Consider the following 21,651-nt stretch of genomic DNA (forward strand, 5'->3'; position numbering starts at 1 on the left):
CAGTAAAAGGTTTAATAGAATATAAATTTTTTTCTTTTTTTAAAAGAAAGCTTTTGAAAGAAATATCTCTAAAATGAAATCGATCACATTGTATTATTTCGCAAAATTTGGACAGTAGTCGGCTTCTTTTGAAGTTTCAAAAAAACCGACCCCATACCTATCTCTTCCAAACCTAAAGTTATTAAATAACCCCTTCGTTAATTTAAGGGTAATTAATTCAATTCAGTCAAGTTGTTTTTTTTTAAATTTTATTGAAATAAAATCCATTTTTTAATTTTTTTTCTACAGAAAGATAAAACCCTGAATTTGATTATATTAAAAGCAGAATAATATAATCTTTTTTCTACAATTTTAAATTGAAAATTAAAAAAAAAGTGTTTGACGCAGTTTTTTGCCGAACGAAAAAGAAATTAATATATATTTTTTAAAAGGTGTTGTAATCAATTAATTTTTATGTCTAAATGATATTTATGATTAATTAAATAATTTCATTTTAAAAAGTATTTATAAATAGAATTTTACTTAAGACTTATAGTTTAGCAATATTGAACCGCATCAACCATGTGTGAATTGAACACAGTCAACCAAAAAAAAAAAATTCAAAAGAAATGCATATTTGCATTTCATTATGTAAACTTCTATACATTGGTTTCAAAAATTAAATTCTATAAGTTTTTTTTGTTAACTAATGGTTGGTACAATTTACCGCTCCATCCCTTTATATTTTTTTCTTTTTGTCTTTTTTAGCGGATTATTTTCAATTAATTATCCAAATAAGTGACTAGCTTTAAAACAAAATTTAATAGTAATTTATTTGTTTACAGATAAACTGAATTTTCTAATATGGCCTCAAATTCCAAAAAAAGTCTTGCATGGAAACTTTTTGAAGTTGATGAAGATCATGAGTTGAAAGCCATTTGCAAAGTCTGTCAAATTAAAATATCGCAAGGAACAAAACCATCTAACATGACCACAACCAACATGTTAAAACATTTAACTATGAAGCATCCAAATGAATTGGAGGAGCAAAATAAAAAAGAAAAGGAACAAAAAATTACCAACTAGTCACTCAGAGCAGTTTTATTAGTGAGGGTCGAAATCGCAGTGTCTTTTTTTTTTTTTTTTTGCCTAAGTCACCAATTTTTTTAACCTTCCTTAACTTCAAAAAGTAAATACAATATATACAACTAAAAAAATAATTTTTAAAAATGCTGATTCTATTCATGAAAAATTCTTTTAACTAGAAATTAAAACTTAGGTAAAGATAGCTGACTGACAGCAACAGGAGCACTGGTTAACTACTGAACCACATGGAAAGGTGTGGGGGAGGAAAAAAGGAAATTAAAGGATGATAATAAATTATGATAACCGTCTTTGAAAGGCACTAAACTCCTAAAATTTACTTCTTTAAAATCTTAGGCGGCATTCCCCGGCGATTTTAAAGCACTCTCTCTCCAAAAAAAAAAGATTTAATTTTTAAGTTTGGGAAAGATATATTTATTATAACCGAATTCCTGTATGAAGACTGGATCTACTTTATTGGACGTTAATTTGTGAGATAAGTAATTTTTCAATGTTTAATGTTTTTAAAGTTTCAATTATCAATTAAATTTTTTTAATTGCGTTTTCTTTTTCAATTTATTTATAAAAAAAAAACAGGGTTTAAAATGTATTTTTCAAGGTAACAAGCTTCGAAAGAAGTCTAATTAAAAAAATCACTTAATTTTTAATTTCGACAACCCTGAGAATTTAATTATTAAAAAAATATTGAAATGTGACATTTTTTTTATTTAACATTTCTATTAGTTCAATTAATTTTCTTTCAATAATTCATTTCACTCAACAAACTTCACCATTTTTTGTTTTGTTTTATCTTTTTCTGTAATTTTGGTAACTATTTTTGCTCAATTTTATCTAGTATTTCATTTGTTTTTTATAGTGGTATCATTTTTATATGTGTTCCTTTGATATACCCTATTTCAAAATTAGTTTGGCTAAACTTATTCTTCACGTTAGCAACAACGTGTAAAAGTAATGAAAAAGTAAGAAAAAACAATAGGTGTTAACTACTCTTTGTGAATTATGGAGGTCTGAAGAACTGCCGTCACAAATACAACTATCAATAGCCAAACAAAAAATCGTTTTTGAAATTCCTTTACTTGTAACTTTTCGCTATACCTACCTTTTGGTATAAAACACAAAAACTTTCGATTAATGGTATTTCTCAAATATGGTCGTTAACTTTGGAAGGGTTATTTTGTATCTACAGCGCCATGTCACGTGGTATATTGTTTTTTTCATTGCGCACGTTCATTTATAAATTATTAAATTAAATATTTATCTTTTTTTATATTTAATTAGTATATATTTTCTTTCTCTTCTGCTATATTTTTTTATTTAATTCATTAAATCTGTAAATTATGAGGACCAAAATAATGAATCGTGTTAATTTATTCTATAATTTTCTTGTTTTTGTTCTGTTATATAAATTCTATTTTATTTGTTTTTGCTCTGAAGGATAAATTCTATTTTCTTTGTTTTTTTTCTGTATTCCAATTAAGTAAAATAAATTTTCTCTAAAATAAATTTTGCTAATTTTTCTGTTTAGTTTACTATATAATAATTTTATTTAAACCAAAACACGATGGTGTAGACATAAAATATCTCTTCTAAAGTTAGGGAACATATTTGGGAACTACCGACGATAAGTATAAAACTACCTGGTATATTTCAAAACAATAATTCCCTAGGAATCGGAATCGTACTTGGTATCGGAATCGTTAATCAATATTTTCCTGGAATCGGAATCGTATAAAAATTAGGAATCGTCCCAACACTAATATATATATATATATATATATATATATATATTATATACTACCTTTGCAATTGAAAAATATCAAAAGAATTTGGAGTATTAATCATTTTAAAAGGCAATAATATTCTGGAAGGAGGGATGATTACACATTAAATTTATAGGCGAAAATGATTCCCTTCTACTCTAAATTATTTTTGTTGTCATTTTTCTTTTTCTAATTTTTTTTTTAGGGTATTCACATAATTTTCTAAAAGAGTAGAATCTTGTTTCTTTTTAATTGGCAGCTATAAAGTCATTTATTACTACAAGTATGAAAGTTAAATATATTTGAAAACCTATATTTCTTTAAGGAAATTTTTATAAAAGAATCAAATATTAATTTAAGACAAAAAAAGTTTTGTCTTTTTGTTAAACAGTTCACCAAAACTCATCACTTAACAGACAACAACAGCTGCTGACTAGCTTACAATCATTAGTGCTGCTATTCAAATTGTTTACTTTTGCTGAAAACTGGTTAAAATTAAGGGGAGGTAGGCTAATTAAAAACCGATGGTACCAAAAGAGAAATCAAAACACAATTAAAATTTCCACACATAAAAATAACATTAATTTACTTATTACTTGGGGTATGAAAAATATTTTTTTAAAAATGTACGAAATACGTTGTGTTGAAATTTTATTTTTATGACAAAAAAAAAAAAAAAAAAGGACCAGTTTATTTCATACCCTGACGATAAGGGAGACTGATGTTTTTTCTAATTGTTTTCCAAATTTCATAACAAAATTCTTCATAGGGAATTGGTACCAAGCTTCTGAGCACACCGGGGGGGGGGGGGGGGGAAATCTAACAAAAATGGCCGTTTCATAGCATTAACATTTTTATCATTACTTTCCTAAAAACTCTTCAAATATATCATATAGATTTGAATTTCTTAAAGCATGTGAAAGGATATTCATTTCCAAACAAAATGGTGATCTTTTGAGGACTTGAAGCGTTTTGATTTGTAAAATATCACCATTTTAATAGAACTACTTTGAAATCTTGAAATATCCAGTGTTTTTATGATCAATAGGCATTACTATATTCATAGAAGACACTGGTTGTTTTTTTTTGGAGGGGGGGGGGGTCTCATTTTGTTGATAGTATTAACTCAAGGAGTCATCCCCTGTGAATAGAGAAAAGATACATTCGATGTTGTCGACAGTTTTTTTTTTTTTTTTTTTTTTTTTTACATGGGTGTTACCACTTATCAAGGCCCAGAGGCCACTCAAGGATAAGGGTTAATAGGTATACATTAGTCATTGTGATTTTAGCATAGTAAACAGTAGGAATTTTGTAACTTGGATTACTTAGGGAGACGATTCAATTAGAACTTGTTCACATTGGACTTTTTCTTTTTTTTTTTCATAGGTATCACCACATTATCAAGGCCAAGAGGCCACTCAAGGATAAGGGTTAAAGAGTGTACAGTAGAAATTGGACAATATAATAATCATTAGTAATGAAAATTTGTTAAATTTGATAACTTATATGGAACGGCTCATCAAGAACTTATTTACGTTAGACTTGAAGACAACCATATTGTAGTCAGCCGGAAAGCAGGAAAACGGAAGACAATTCCACAGGCGTGCAGTTCTAATAAAAAAGCTTTGTTCATGGAATCTACGTTTAGGTTTAGGCACAGATAAAGAGTGGGGGGAATTATTGATAGTGTTTACAGCTAGACGAGTGTTTCTTGTGAAAGTTTTGCGAGGGGGGACCATAGATTGAAGCTCAGTCGAACACTTTCTATGAAAATAACGATACATCAGAGACAAACTCGCAACATCTCTTCTGTTAGATAGAGGTTGCAAGGAAGAGAAAAGGACATCTCCTACGAGGCTACGAAGTCTATTTTGAACTCTATCAAGGCAGGACAAGTCCTTTCTAGCAGCTCCTGCCCAGATGTGGCAACAGTATTCCATCCTTGGACGTACCTGGCTCTTATATAAATAGAGAATTGCATCAGCAGTGAGATATCTACTGGATCGATAGAAAGATCCCACCATTTTTCCAGCGGCCTTGGCAACAGATTTGATATACGTGTTCCATTTAAGATCAGGAGTAATGGTCAAGCCCAGAAGCTTGTCAAAACTTGAGGCCTCCTGAAGACGAGAGCCATTCATTTCAATTGATGCCAGATGGGGATCAGAATGTTGATGATGTAAAGAGAGAAGCTTGGTTTTAGATGCATTAAAAGTAACCAGCCACTCCTTTCCCCATTGTACTACATGCTCAAGATCAGAGGAGAGAGAATTGGAGAGAACTTGGTCGTTTACTGTCTTAGATGTGCTACCATAAATGGTAGTGTCGTCAGCATAAATGTCTACAAATGATGTAAGGATGTGATTTGGAAGATCATTAATGTAGATCAGGAAAAGAGTTGGGCCCAGGATGGACCCCTGAGGGACACCGGCATTAATACTGTGGGCTTCTGATTTTTGCCCCTCAACTACTACTCTTATGAACCTATCAGAAAGAAATGATTTAATAATTGAGAAGACATTTCCAGCTATACCATAGCTAGAGATCTTATGAAGTAAACCTTTATGCCATACCCTATCAAAGGCCTTAGATATGTCAAGAGCAATTGCCCTAGAAAGGTTGCCTCCGTCGAGAGATTTGCTAATCCTATGAGATAACTGTAAGCACATCTGCTGTAGATCTAGCAGAACGGAAACCATATTGAGTGTCACTAAGAAGGTTATTTTTGTTGAGATGGTTGATTACTTCTGTATTTAACACAGATTCCAGCAACTTACTCATGACGCACAGGAGACTTATTGGCCTGTACTAGGAGGGAGATGAGCGATCACCTGAATTCTTAAATACAGGGCATACTGATGAAATTTTCCAGGGAGATGGGAAGCAATTCTCCTTAAGACAACGTTTAAATAGTTTTGTAAGTATGGGCGCTAGTTCAGGTTGAAGTTTTTTGAGTACTATAATTGGAATACCGTCCGGGCCAGTTGCTTTACTGGAATCAAGGTTTTTGATTAGCTTGGCAACATCACGTACAGATATACGTATATCACATAGTGTGTTTTCAGATACAGGAGGAAATATTGGGGGTTGGCGGCCTTGATCGCAAAAGGTAGAATTAGCTGCAAAGTTCTTGACAAAGAGTTTGGCTTTTTCTGATGCTGACGAGATTACCTCAGGTCCATTGATGATAGTTGGGATGGAGCACACGCTTCTGTTCAGAATTCTGTTTGCTATTTGCCAAAACTGGTGGGAACCAAGCCGCTGCTCAGCTACTTTGGACTTAACAGATTGAGCATACAACCACCTTGCGCTCTTTATTACTTTCTTACAATGGTTGCTGGCAGTCCTGAAAGCGGCTTTAGTTTCCATACATCTATTACGTTGGAAACAGTGGAAAAAGTGATTTCTGTGCGCAATGGCAGCAGCACATTCTGGAGAGAACCATGGCTGGCTGTTAGGTTTTTGCTGAAACTTTTTCGAGGGTATGAAACGATCAATACCTACAATTAACCATTCCGTCAGGTCTAATACTATAGAGGACACATCCTTTTTAAATATGGAATGCAGAGGTAGATCAGTTATAAATGTACGGAAGCTATCCCAGTCAGCCTTAGTGTATCGATATACTGTACGATAGAGAGGTACGTCTGGGGACTTATTACATTTCATTTTTATCTTAATTGATACAACAGAGTGGTCGGAAGATCCAAGAGGCGACAGAACAGAAACTGAACATAGTTCAGGGCAAGTTGTGAGAAAAAGGTCTAGTAGGCTCGCATACTGGCCGTCATTGTCAGGCACATGGGTGGGTTCCTGAACAATCTGAGTGAGGTCATAGGCAATGGAGAAATCATGACAGAACCTCCCCTCATCATCGGTCTTGTTTGAGTGGGTCAACCATTCGACGTTGTGAACATTGAAGTCTCCACATACGTGAATGTTAGCTGAGGGATAAGCAGATAGGACTTGGTCAATTTTCTCAGATATGCTTTTAAAGATAGTAACTCCGCTGTTGTGGGGGCGATAGAGAGTAAATAAAAATGCCGTAGAGCTAAAGCAACCCGGAAGCACATATAGGGTAAGTTAGGATCTTCCCTGGAGACGTCCCTACCACATGGAAAGCCATCTTTAATATAGGCACATATTCCATGCCCATGGCGATCTTGGGGGTCAGATTTAGAAGTCAAGTTAGAGTATCCTTTAATTGCAAACTCTTCTAGGGAAATAGCCTGTCCAATGCCAGTTTCACTTAAAAATAAGAGGTCTGGTTTAGTCTCCTGTAATTGGGTTTCAACCTCTGGAAGGTTAGAACGTAGACCCCTGATGTTGGAGAAGGAGACATGGTAGTAGGGGTCTACGTTGGAAGTTGGAGAACCGGGTTTAATCGTGTATTTTTTCTTGAAACTTGTCATGATGAAATTTTGAAATTTGTGGACTAGGTCGTCAGATTTACTTAGAGCAGGACAGAGAGGGGAAATTAAGAGAGAAAAAGAAACGAAGAATTTTTTTTTTTATTTGTAGCTAATGATAAGGTAAAGCCGTAACAATTACCCACTAGTATGGCATCGAGAGGCCCCACCAGAAGCTACTGCATGGTCCAGAATCCATTCACCAAATGGCAATACAGCAGCCCCAGTACTTTGCACCTGCTGATAGGACAGCCTCCTTAGTGGTTAATCCAAGGTTCGGGTCCCTGACTATCAGGCGGATAACGTCAGCCCAGACAAAACGTTTACCTCCAGCACCCTTACTAGTGACATGGCTACAAGGATAGACATAGAAACAGAAAATTTCCGCCATCTAAGCCAACTGTTCGCAAAAATACTGCCAACCTAGAAAACAGCTTTTTCTTCTCCCTTTGTCTGAAAAATCACTCATTAAAAAATGAGGACTGAGGGACAAATAAGAAGAAGCGAGAGTAACAGGAGCTGCCGATAACGCATCCACAATGCGTTTTCTACTCTCCATTAAAAAAAAAAAAAAAAAAAAACTATTAAGTATTGTACTTAAAGTCCAACAGACGTGTTTAAGGGAAAGTATGGTGATAGATTCCCCTCACACGAACTAAAAATGAGTACAATTCGTAATCTATTTTTGCAATCAACTCGGTAGATAAATAAACATATGTACGAGGAAAAAAAAAAAAAAAAAAAAGTTGGTGACGTTATAAGTAATTTCGAGATAAGATGGAAGCCGGTATTGGACTAGAAAAAAAAGCTAGCATTTAATAAAACAGAAATACACAAATTAAATACTTAAATAAAATGGAGTTGTTAATATTTTAAATCTAAAATAAAAAGCATGATTGAAATCACTTATCTCAACAAAAACAATTCCGTCTCCAAATTGCAAACTGTATTGAAAGAAGTTGAGTTAGTAGCGTTCAAAACATTTTTTTTTGAAATTAACCGTAAAAAGAAAATCGTGATTTTATTCTGAACTTAAGCTAGTAACGTTTTAAGAAGCTTACGATATAAAAGAAAAGGGGGATGGGGGGGGGGAGTCTTCCGAAAGTAAGTTGGTGCCGTTATAAGTAATTTCGAGATAAGATGTAAGCCGGTATTGGACTAGAAAAAAAAAGCTAGCATTTAATAAAACAGAAATACACAAATTAAATACTGAAATAAAATGGAGTTGTTAATATTTTAAATCTAAAATAAAAAGCATGATTGAAATCACTTATCTCAACAAAAACAATTCCATCTCCAAATTGCAAACTGTATTGAAAGTTATCGTAAAGTCAGAGTTGAATATGTATTGCGTGCTTAGCATGAACTTTGAACAAAGAAATTTGGTGACTTTCTTAATTATTTTCTAAGCTTAATTTGAAAATTTAGAAAATTAACAGGATTAAAAAGTCAAATAGGCAAATCCATAAAAAGGCAGAACAAAAACGATGAACAGAAGATGAGACAAGATTTGACATGACTTATAACACGACTATTTCCCGTCTCAAACCTAAACTCATTCATTACTCACCTAATATTATCAGGTCACTTATTTTTCTCCCTAAAATATAAGACACAAAATGGTTCACTTACCAAATGTAGTCATTATCCTTGTCTTCAAATGTACCAACTATTCCACTTAAAACCTGCGGATGAGGCCTTTTTCTCCGACGAGTATTTGAATGAGTAGAGGACGAATGACTTGCATTACTCATTCCGGACATATTGGAAAAAAAAGAGTGCAGTTTGGGTCCTCACCTACAACAAAAAGAGAAAAAGATATTGCTTAAAAAAAAAAAAAAAAAAAAAAAAGTACTTCATGTTCTTATCCCACAGTGCCCAATTAGGGACCCATTGGTGGGTCACCACACATTCCTTCGAATACCTGTACCTCTAATGACCGCCTCATTCCTCAAAGAAATAATAGAAATCTCACCTGTCTTTTTAAATGTATATATGTTTGTACGTATGTCTCACAAAAACTTTCGACAGAGGCAACAGATTTTCACGAGAACGGTATCATTTTGAAGCGCGACCATCCGGATGACAAACTTCAAAAAATTGGCCAAAAACATTAATTTCTTCACCCTCAACTGGGCGCTTTTCTACAGGGAAGGGAGGTCGCTTTTTTCACCAATATATTCGAAAGTCATCCCCTCTTTTCGATTGACAAGCCTTAATTTAAATCTTTGTCACTTCTGGTTTGGCGATGGGTGCAACAGCTAACACGTCACTTTTTTTACTTTCTTATCTTCTTTTGCGGTATGGGTTCGAGCCTGCCTGCCTACTACAATTTTTTTTTTTTTTGCTCAATACACCTACAAACACCCGGACAACACCAGGCACCCAGGCTAATCTATTATATAAAGGACAAACTTCTGTGTGTATGTGTAGACCTCATTAAAAGTAAAAAGTGCAAATCAAAATCTAGCAGAATTGGTATATTTTTGATCAGCATTGCCTCACATGTATATCCAAAAATTTATGAAAAAAAAATAATTCCTTTAGGTAAAAATGGCAACATAATTTCATGTGTTTAAACAGAAATTATAGTCTAATTCCCGATTCCAAACAGATTCTTTAAAATTTGAAAATAAAAATGAAACAAGCACAAATTATTTTTTTTAATTAGAAGTTGTTCCTTTACAAGATAAGACTGAGAAGGGCCACAGAATGGATTATAAATCTCATTTACAGATTTAACATTGATTAGGAGAGTTTAATTTATTTTATTTATTGGCCTATTTCCTTTGTAATCATTTCGCATCTATTTGCTTAAATGTCTATGTGCCTTCATTCAAAGGAGTTCATATAATTATTAAAAAGTTTTAAATGCTCTGGGCAAGGGGAGTTAAATTTCGTTAGCTGCAGCTGTACATTGGGGTGTTTGTCATTGGCTTCTTCTGAAATAAAGTTTTATAGCACCTTTTTAGACACAAGGAAATCCTTCTCGGCTGTGACAATTGTTATTCCAAGCATATTTGAAAACACATTCTCAGATGTAGACTCTCCAAACCTAATTTAATTTGTTTTTATTGTAAGCAAAGTAAATATTTTAGAGTTTACTGAAGTTTATTGAAGATCAGATTTTTAAAAGCTTTTCGCACCTATTTGATAAATGACCATAGGGTGTCTATTAGAGACTTCACACTTTAATATCAATAATTTAACATTCCTGGAACTTTTTTTCTGGCACTGTTTTTGTCTGATCATCACATCCTATGAAATATTTCATGTTTCCTTCACACTGAAAAGTTTAACTTAAAAACACTTTCATTTACATTTAAAATATCCAAAACATGAGATTCTACTTTTTTTAGGCAATTATGTGTGCGCACACTGAAACGTTATTTTAGAATAGGGCTTCAGTTGTGCATATAAATATAATGTAAACTAATCCCATTTTGGTACATAACTTTAAGCAGTTAAATAATTTTTACCACTAATTCTAAGGTTGATCAGCAAAATTATAAAATCACATGTAATTGCTATATTTTTTGTATTGCCACCCATACTTAGGGTTAGTAGTAGGAAAGGAGTGTGGTTTTTATGACTTTTAACAATACTATATATTAATATGATAGTGTGTGTGTTATTTATTTTGTGTCATGATTACACCTGAGTGACTGTTGCTTAATTATGGATTCTCATTTCTTATAATAAATAATTTTATCAAGAATTTTTCATAAATTTTGGTTTCGGTTTCGATTATAGCTGATGGAACTCCACTGATCCATTTTTTTTTTAAATAAATAATTTTATCAAGAATTCTTCATAAATTTTGGTTTTGGTTTCGATTATAGCTGAAGGAACTCAAACTGATGCACCAAAGTCATATGGATATATATTTTTCTTTTGAAATCGCAACTTGATAAAAAAATAAAAAATAAAAAATCAATAGAACATTAACTATAATAATATATACGACATCTGCAAGAATTTAAACATCATATTTAAACATACTTTACGATGTAGCTACGCCAGGCGTGCCTGCTAGTTTAGATAAATACTTTTGCAGTTAAACAAGAGTTATCAGCAACAAGATATCAGAGCATCTCTAAGCCATGATTACCAACATCAAAATATTACATACGAATGAGTCCCCTGTGGAATTTCCACATGTCTCACTAGTTGTTACTGTTTGCATCTCGTTTTGTTTTTTTTTTGCTGTAGCGAAGCAAATCAATTTAATAACCCACCAAATTTATATAATTAAAATAAAATTTAAACATTCATAGAAGGCAGGCACAACGAAGACCAATGCCCTCTCCATGTTAAAAATAGTTTTCTAAATAGTAACATTATTATTTAGAAGTTCATTCTTAACAAGGGGGGGGGGGCATTGTTTATATTTTGTTCTTACATCGTCTTCTCATTTTACCTACCAATCATCGATTATTTTCAACTGTTTATGAAAACTTTCAAGTAGCATGTTGTATACCGATACAATTCGGCTTTGTTTAAAATCAAAATAAACCTTTTGTCGTCTTTCAATTTGCAATACATTACAAGGAAAACATTTGACAAAAAAATATACCCGGAAATTACTTGGGGGTTTATGTAATAATTTGAAAATTTACAAAAAAATACAAATAAGAACAACAAATCTCAAATTAAATATTTATGAATATTAAAAGAATCGGAATCAGAAATCTAGAACGGAATCGGTAATTGGATCAGAATCGGGAAAAATTTTGGAATCGTCCCATCACTACTATATAGTTTCACAATGTTCCTATTTACTTACCTACCCACAAGGGCAGTGTGAGACACAACATTGGTTTTTAATGTGGGATCAAATCTACCTTTCAAAAAGGGGCACTCTGGATTATGACAAAAATAAAAATTACCTCGGTCTAGAAGGATTTCTCCACTGGCCAAGGACAGAAAAGATGAAGTGTAGTATCAGACAGATACTTTGTTCCTAGCTAAAAGGAACAAATACGGGAGGTGGCAATAATGAAGTGGATACAACACGGCATGCAGTGTTCAAATCCAATTTCACTTTGGATATTGAAACCCTTTACGTGGTCCCTCATGTGTGGACCTAAATTCCAGAAAAGAATTGGGGGAGAGACGGAACCAATGCCAACAACAGAATCCAGCAGGTTAACTTAACATGACGATTTATATGAAAAGAAGGTGCTTGAGCAGAATAGTGAATTTTGAAACAAACACATTTCAGGTGAAAACATTATATACTTACATATCGAAATTAGTATAAATTCCAAACGTTACAAAAAAAAAAAATGATCCAGTAGAAGATGTACTAGACATTTTTACAAAAATTTATCCATAATAACAATACCATATTTTATATTTTAAAATGGATTTAAGAATTACAATTATTTTATCAAAATGATCAATTGTAGTTATCTCCCTGGATTTGGAGAACCCTTCCACATTAAAGCATATAATAAAACTATAACTCGAACTTGAAAATTTTTCTTTTCTTTTAATTATTTTTCTACTGTATCACTGTTTGGAATTTTTACTAATTTCGACATGACATGCAAGTATATAATAGAATATTCTTAACTCATTCTTTTCAATCATAAAATAATGGATCTGTTGTAGCATGTTATATCGGGTTGATTGGTTGTTTTACGGCATATCAACCCTTTTCAGGTCATTTAATGCTGAATCCAGTGATTTTGAAGAAAAATTTTATGATAGAATATGTTTTTTTTCAAGTCAGTTTCTACTTAACCCATACTTGAGACCCTAACAGGTACTACCACTCCGGGTCAAAGTGGATCTGGGAGCAATGGCAATTAAGGGGTGGCTCCACACTCCCCGAAGCCCGCAAGCTGGAGCCATCAGATATAGTTTAAGGTCATATCCAGGACTGTGTATTATATCGGGATGGATTAAAATAATAAAGACAGAATTTTTCACATAAGGTTAAAGTAGTGGAAAATTCCGTTACAAATTAAAGAGTTAGAGATACATTTATATTATTTGGATTCTTCAGGCTACTTGTTCTCATCTTGAGTGTCATTTTCACGTTTCGGTTGATGTAACCTCAGACCTTCTCCAGGTGTATCTTATCAAACTCGGCAATTTGGAATAGGTTTAAGGCTTCCAAAATTCCTACTAAAACTGTTCACAAGGACCCATGGCACAGTGTTTAAAGTATTTGGGGAAGTAATATTCTCCTAAAGATTGAAGGTTCAATTCTCAGTGTGGGTGACTGAAAAATACAATTGCAAATTGCTTAGGACCTCTATCCAGTCACGGCTGACGAAACGAGAGCATGCTACCCCCGTGAAGTAAATAAAGGGTCCATTCGAAATTTCAGAGTTCGACAAGATACACCTGAAGAAGGTCGGAGGTTACATCGACCGAAACGCTGTCAAAATAACATTCAAGATGAGAATAGTAGTCCGAAGAATCCAAATACACATAATCAATCCTCATCTAAAAAATTCAGAAATAGAGAAACTTAGCAGATAAGCTGATCAAGTCTTTTTTTTCTGGACTATTTGAGAGCAGTCATAATTTTAGGCAGATGCTATCTATCCCTATACTGAATATCAGAGAAGTAAAAATAAAAAACCCAAATCATTATTTTTTTTTTTTTTTTTTACATAGGCATCACCACTTATCAAGGTCAAGAGGCCACTCAAGGATAAGGGTTAAAGAGTCTACAGTAGACAGTGGACAATATAGTAATCATTAGTAAATTTGGTAAATTTGATAACTCATATAGAACGGCTCATCAAGAACTTATTTACGTTAGACTTGAACACAACCATATTGTAGTCAGTCGGAAAGCAGGAAAACGGAAGACAATTCCACAGGCGTGCAGTTCTAAGAAAGAAGCTTTGTTCATGGAATCTACGTTTAGGTTTAGGCACAGATAAAGAGTGGGGGGAATTATTGATAGTGTGTACAGCTAGACGAGTGTTTCTTGTGAAAGTTTGGCGAGGGGGGACCATAGATTGAAGCTCAGTTGAACACCTTCCATGAAAATAACGATACATCAGAGACAAACTCGCAACATCTCTTCTATGAGATAGAGGTTGCAAGGAAGAGAAAAGGACATCTCCTACGAGGCTACGAAGTCTATTTTGAACTATCAAGGCAGGACAAGTCCTTTCTAGCAGCTCCTGCCCAGATGTGGCAACAATATTCCATCCTTGGACGTACCTGGCTCTTATATAGATAGAGAATAGCATCAGCAGTGAGATATTTACCGGATCGATAAAAAGATCCGACCATTTTTCCAGCGGCTTTGGCAACAGATTTGATGTACGTGTTCCATTTAAGATCAGGAGTAAAGGTCAAGCCCAGAAGTTTGTCTTAATTGTCTTTATTAAACACCAAATGATTTTGTGCCATCAATAACTTTTGCAATTGCTGTTTTTAAGGAAGAGATGACTGCAACAAGCTAGAAAGAAACATAGTACATGTCAAGATTGTAGTGAAGCTCTTGCATAACACGTTATAACATATCTTCGGAAATGATCATCTGCTTGTGTTCATCAATGCTGACAGGAAGTCTCTTCCCATAAAAATAAATCACACAAAGATAAGTCTTGTGACATTTACAGCCATTTTATCAGAAAACAGTCTTAAAGCCAAATCCATCTCTCAGGTAAATATTGTCCTCATCCAAATAAAATCTAAAATTTTTTTATCTGTTTTACTTGGAAAACAAAGTTATTCTGTTTCTAAATTTTTGAGATGTGGATTCGTTATTCATATTATTTGCGTTCTTCAGACTACTATTCTCATCTTAAGTGTCATTTTCACAACGTTTTAGTCACCAACCTTCAACAGGTATATCATGTCAAACTCAAGAATTTGGACAAAATTTCAAACAGAAGGGGGTAGCACGCTCTTGTTTTGCCAACCATGATTGGATAGAAATCCTAAGTAATCAGCAATTGTATTTTTCGGTCAGCTACTGAGAATTGAACCTTCAGGAAAATATCACTTTTACAATTAATTTTTCCATGTACTCTAAGCACTGTATCACAGGTCTTTGCGAACAATGAGGCGAGAACAGAAGTCCAAAGAATCCAAATAGGTTATTCCGACAAGAATTGAACAAAAATTTTTGGACACTGTATTTCTAAAATAAGTTGTGTGTAGAGTATAATTACATATATATGATATGGTTTCATTTGTAGAGAATCAGCACCTTTTAATGGTAGGGTAATATATCTACATTCCTATGTTCTCTTATCCCCTCTTCCCAATTGAGGAAAGAGGGAGGGGGGCTAAAAATTGACAGAGGAGACAATACCAAATATAAATATTATTTTTAACATGTTTTTAATTTATTCTGATTGTGGTTGTTATTTTTAATGTTTCAGCTATTAAGACTCTGAAATAATTAAAGTTTTTATTTTTGAAAAAAATTAAAAAGTGAAGTATACTGTCACTCTTCTTTTTTTCCCCCCTATTATTAAGTAGCAAGTTTGTGGATTTTAGTAATCGATATAGTGGGGCAGATTGCTGAAACAATCTTTCACTTGGTGCTTGTATCACTAAGTGAAAGATTCTTATGGAATATTGAGATAACCTGCCCCACTAATAGCTCCAATCCTTCAAACTTAGTATATTATGCTGACTAACCATTTTCTTTTGTTAAACACTGGTTAACGTTGTAAAAAAAATAAAAAAATAAATAGAATTTAAATTACTCCTAGAAAATAATGCAAGCCGGTCAGAATTATTTTTGTATAGCCATCATTTTTTTTAAAGGGAGATTATCCCATACAGACTTATATCCCTTTGTTAAGAACAGGAAAAAATAACATTCATGCAAGAAAATATGGAAAACGCGAAGTGCAAGTAAACACTATCAGATAACACCAATTAGGTGCAGCCATTATATATATATATATATATATATATAAAGCTGAATGTGTGTGTGTGTGTGTGTGTCTGCTCACAAATAGGCTCCTATATGGTTAACTATTTTAAAAAACTGATTACATATAATGATAGAAGATGTATCGAGACATAGGAATGGGTATGTTTGATCTAGCAGAACAGTGGTTCATTAAAATTGTGGGGTCTGCGTTCGCGTCTGGTCAACAAAGTAAGGAAATAAAAAATTAAAAAAAAAAAAAACGTTTACAAGTGTTTTTGATATAAATGTACATAAGAATACTTTGATAAGTGTGTTTTAACTTAAATAGGGATGGTATAATAAAATTGTGGGGTCTGCGTTCGCACCTGCCCTCCAGAGAATGGAAATAGGCACAAACTTTAATAAAGACTTTTCATATCTATCTGTGTAATATTTTGATAATTATGTTTCAGTTTGAAGAAATATGGTATAATAAAATTATGGGGGTGTTCTTTCGCACCTGACCTTCATAGAATGGAAATATGTCACAAAGTTTAACAAGGTTTTTAATATAGATCCCCAGAATATTGTGATAAGTGTTTCAGTGTGAACAGGTATGGTATAATAAATTATGGGGTTTATCTATTTTATTGTTACTTTCATCATATCTTGCTTTGGTTTTGATACTCCCAAATTCAAGCTATCTCTTTACAACTCTTCCTTTTCATAACCTATCATACTTTCATAAATCAGAGTCCATTTTCTGTAGGCTGTTTTTGAACCCAGTCAATGACAGGTACTTTTGCTAGTATATATATATATATATATACTAGCAAAAGTATATATATATATATATATATATAATGGATCTAATAGATCATCATATAACGATTAGATCACTGTCTGATTGACGTAAAGAACATTTAAAATTAAAATGTTTAAATTCAACGTTATTTCACGCGGTTAATGGTAGCCGAATGGATACGGTCTTTGCTAATCGAGCCAGAGAGGTCTTCTGTTGCCGAGTTCGAATCGTGACACCCTGCACTGAAGATTCACAAAAGAATGAAACATTAGTGTCTGTAGGTATTTAATTATTATAGTAAAATAAATAAATAAATAAATAAATAAATATATATATATATATATACATACATACACACGAGCAAACAGTTAATAAAACATGTTAAAAAACACTTTGAAAAAGAGTTAAAAACATATTTCATCTGAAAAGGAAACACTAGATAAGTGGATAGTCCTTAATCCGCGGAGTTTCGAAGAAATACTTTCCTTCTCATCAGAGGGTAGGAATTAGCAAAATGCGGGATCGGATTTTGCATGCAAAAGTATTTGATGAAACAAAAAGGAAGTCAAAGATCTTACTTGATAACAAAAAAGTGAAGCAGAGGGAATATGGTGAAGAAGAAGGTGATTACACGTGAATGGATAGTCTGGTGAAAGATAAATAATCCAGTGACGGTAAAATCCAAATATATAACTTCAAGAAAGTTAATTGAATTTCCATTTGCACAAGTAAAATCCAAAGAAATCCCGTAATTGGAAGATGGTCCAAAATAATCCAAAGGCAGAAATCCATGGAAAAATTCACAAAAATGTGTACAAGGGAAAAAAGGAAAACATTCCAATAATATTAATAAAAGAAAAATAAGATATGCTTTTCACTCAACTGGCTGAGATAACTTTATAAATATTAATTCTTTAATATTTATAATATACTTTAATTTTACCATCTTGGATCATTTTGGTAAATTTAACTAATTTTTATTTCATTTTTATATATAACTACTTCATTTATTCACATAAATTTACTATACGAAAGTATAGATTTATGCGTAAACTTTAAGTATTTACTTCAAAAGTGCTCAATACGTAGGTAGAGCTAGTTAGTAATTTATAAAATATATATGGCGATTAAGCTACACTGAATATTCTACGTTTCATCCAACTATAGGATTCGTCAGGCTTATGCGCGAACTCTGTTGTTGCTTCTTGTTTTTATATATGTTGAGGATTTCTAGTATCCACCGCGCCCCTTCCTATCAGCCAATGGGCATGCATTTTATCAAACAAAGGATCTGTTTTAGAACTAGGTTAGTGGTTTTAGGTGGCTGTTTTTTTTTTGTTTTTTTTTTATACATATAAATATACCTATGTGTACACAATAATGCACATATATATATATATATATATATATATATATATATGTGTGTGATCGTTTATGTATATTCATGTTTATTTAATTTATTTATTTGTTTGTTTTCTATTGTTATTGTTAGTTTTAAAGCTATTTTGTATCGCTATCCTAGAGTAAGTTTTATTTTGTGAACACAGTTGTTTGCTATTTCCCGCCTACAGTTTAATAGATTTTGAGGTTCTTTAAAGTACAGGATAGCAAATTTTTCATGGAGGCATAATTTACATGGGTCGTCTAAATGTCTGCATGTGGTAGCTTGTCTCATTATTTTCCATTCGACTACCGGCGAATGTCCGCTTTCTTTGAGTTCCCAGTATTTATTCGCTTGTGTTGTTTTTATACGGTGTTTTTTATTTTTGAATGTGCTTTTGTGGTCATAGTATCGGGTTTTGAAATCTAAGGAAGTCATGCCTATGTAATATTTCTTGTTATTCGGGTTTTCTTTCGCAAATATTGTTGCTTGATAAACTATGCTTTTTGTTAGACATTTATTTTGGACTGGGCAAAGTGTGCGGTGTCTACAATTGCATTTATCTTGTTCGTTATTAGTATTTTTATTTATGGTATGGTTGTTCTTGTCCGGGGTTGGTTTGTTATTATTATCATTATTATTATTATTTCTGCTAGTGTTGGTTTTATTTCTGTCATTGTGTCTACTTTTTTTATTGTTTATTTTGTTGTTGTTTACATTGTTTTCATTTAGTATTTTGTTATTATGTGCCTTAATTATGATCTCTAAATCTTCGCAACAACTGTAGTCTACTGGTGATAACATTGCGTTTTTTTTAATGATGGTGCAATACTTTTTCATATAACTTCATACAGTACAAGTCATGAGGAAAGTGAAATAGAAAAGAGAATCAAATTTCATAGCAAAACGAATATCAGAAAAGCTATTTTTGTACCATCTTCACACACACACACACACACACACTTTGGTGATTGACTTCGAAAAAAATGAAGAATAATCCTTAATTTTCATCTATAAAACAAGAGCCAGAAATTCCTTTTCTGCCAATTTAAAGGTTCCAAAAATCACATTTGAATATCCAAAACTATTTACATAAATATCATAATGGATGTATTTTTTTAGCTAATATATATAAGTTTTAGTTCCTGTCTGCTTATGAAATCCTACTTTGGAGATGGATACGCATATTTAAAATTATACTAACTAGCATATTAGAAGTATATTTCATTTTGATCAAGCAAATTGAAATAATATTATTCAGTCAGCATTCACACTTAACACCCATAAAAAAAAAAATGTTTTAATTTATTTTTACTTGAAAATTATAGAAATTAAAGAATTATAGAAACCTTAACAAATGGGTTTTCAAACAGTAATTCTCGTTGATTTCTACAGCTGCAGAGAAACATAATCTGAACAAGTGCTTGATAAATCCAGACTTTTGTGCCTATTGTGATTTTAGGTCGAGACCACAGAAGAGGTTGAAGGCGACTTTGGATGTCAATGTCATTGTATCCCTGACCTGTGGCAACGAACAGAGCCAAAGACCTTCTCTAGGGTTTTCCCCATTAAGAAGAATTATGCCTTTCTTGGAGAAGAGGAATTCTACAGAGAATTTTCATTTTTAAAGCATTTATCTTCACACATCTTAGATGAAAAGCGTTACATTTTGTTTGGTCGATTGGAGTCCTACGATCATGTTAAAGCTGGAATCTTCTGAGCAGTATGAACATGAAGACTTGATGTGATATCAATGAAACTGCATATATATATATATATATATATATATATATAAAAATACAGATGTTATTACATTCCATGAGCAATGTTTCTGACAAAAAGGGAAGAATTGTTTTCTAGGTCCGAATCTATTCCATCTAACATTTATCATTGTCAAGTTTTTGATCTTGAAGCAGTATTTTTTTTTTTTTTTTTAGGTTTTTTTTTTTAGTAAATGGCTTCATGCTTTGTCTGGAGCAATTTCCATAAAAATTAAATCTAAGGTAACATCTAATTATGTTCAAGATTTTCTTGCTAGTTACATATTTGTACTTGGTTTGGATAGTACCGTGGATCAGATGAGTCAGCTCCACTTGTTGAGTTGACCACATCTCGAATAGAGGCCAACCGTGCCCAACGATCCTATGCTGCTGGAGCCATGAGTGCGAGCCATTCACGGTACCAGCAATGTAGACCATATAGGTGTGAGAGTCCAGGATCAGCTCGGCATCTTGTTTGATCATCTTGATCCAGGTCTTTAGCTGTTCGTCGCAATACAATACTAGTTTGTTTATATATATATAACTCAATAAGTATTTGGATTTGAAGATGACCATGTTGTAGCCAGCAGGGAAGTAGTTTTATGGTATTACATTCCACAACTGAGAGATTCTTGAAAAGAAACTCTGCATAGTTCTATTTGGTTTAGGTATGCAGAGGAAAAATGGAAAGTTTTTTGCAATGTCAGTAAGTAGACAGGTAGACACCTGCTGCAAACGTTTTACAATGGAGAACCAGAGGTTGTAGGATCTGTTGAGGAGATACCATAGAAATAATAGAGTAAAAAAAAAAAAACTAGTAATATCTCTTCTGTAAAAAAGACACTCTAGGGAAGAGAAGATATCCTCCCCCATTAAGTTGCAAAGATAGACCTGTACACTGTCGAAACAAGAAAGAATGCTCTTAGCTACACCATTCCAAATGTGACAATAGTGCTTCATCTTTGGGTGTATCAGATTTTTATACGGGTAGAGGGTTGTGTCAGGAGTCAAGTACTTTCTGGAGCAGTAGAATGATCCCACCATTATTATAGCAACCTTAACAGGTTTGATATAAAGACTTCCATTTCAGATTGAATGAAAGTCAGACGTAGGAGCTCCTCAAATAAAGAGGCTTCCTCAAGGTGATAGTTACTCATTTCCATTTCAAGGCAAAACAAGAATTTGAACATTTGTAGTAAAAGGAGAGCAGCTTGGTTTTAGGTTTTAACAGTAACAAGGCACTTTTTTCTCCATTGCTCCAGGTCGGAAGAAAGAAAACCGGAAAGATCTTGATTATCAACGCTCTTTGATGTGCTGCTATAGACAATTGTGTCATTTGTGTAAATACCAACAAATGATGTCAAAATATGAATTGAAAGATCAAATGCTTTGATAAAAGATCAGAGTTGAGCCAAAAGAGATCCTTGAGGTACAATAATTTTGTAATCTGTCAAGGCAAGAGAGAAGGCACCATGAGGCAACTCGTCAAATGTGAAAGCTGTACTCTGATGTATCCAACTCATGTACAGGTAGATCATGTCAGGAATCCAGTACTTTCTTACATGATGGAATGACCCAATTATTTTATCAGTAACCTGGGCAACAAAT

General features: G+C 33.0%; 1 protein-coding gene across 1 annotated transcript in view; it reads right to left on the reverse strand.

Moving 5' to 3' along the window:
- LOC145248204 (E3 ubiquitin-protein ligase COP1-like) overlaps nt 1–21,651 on the reverse strand; it is a 105,958-nt gene that overhangs the window by 74,146 nt on the left and 10,161 nt on the right. The window contains exon 2 of the mRNA XM_080110066.1: nt 8,885–9,049. Coding sequence (XP_079966192.1) covers nt 8,885–9,015 — 131 coding nt within the window. The 5' untranslated portion in view covers nt 9,016–9,049. The remainder of the gene's footprint in view (nt 1–8,884; nt 9,050–21,651) is intronic.

This window comes from Euprymna scolopes, chromosome 26 (genome assembly GCF_053919585.1).
Source record: "Euprymna scolopes isolate OS-2025 chromosome 26, ASM5391958v1, whole genome shotgun sequence".
NCBI lineage: Eukaryota > Metazoa > Mollusca > Cephalopoda > Sepiida > Sepiolidae > Euprymna > Euprymna scolopes.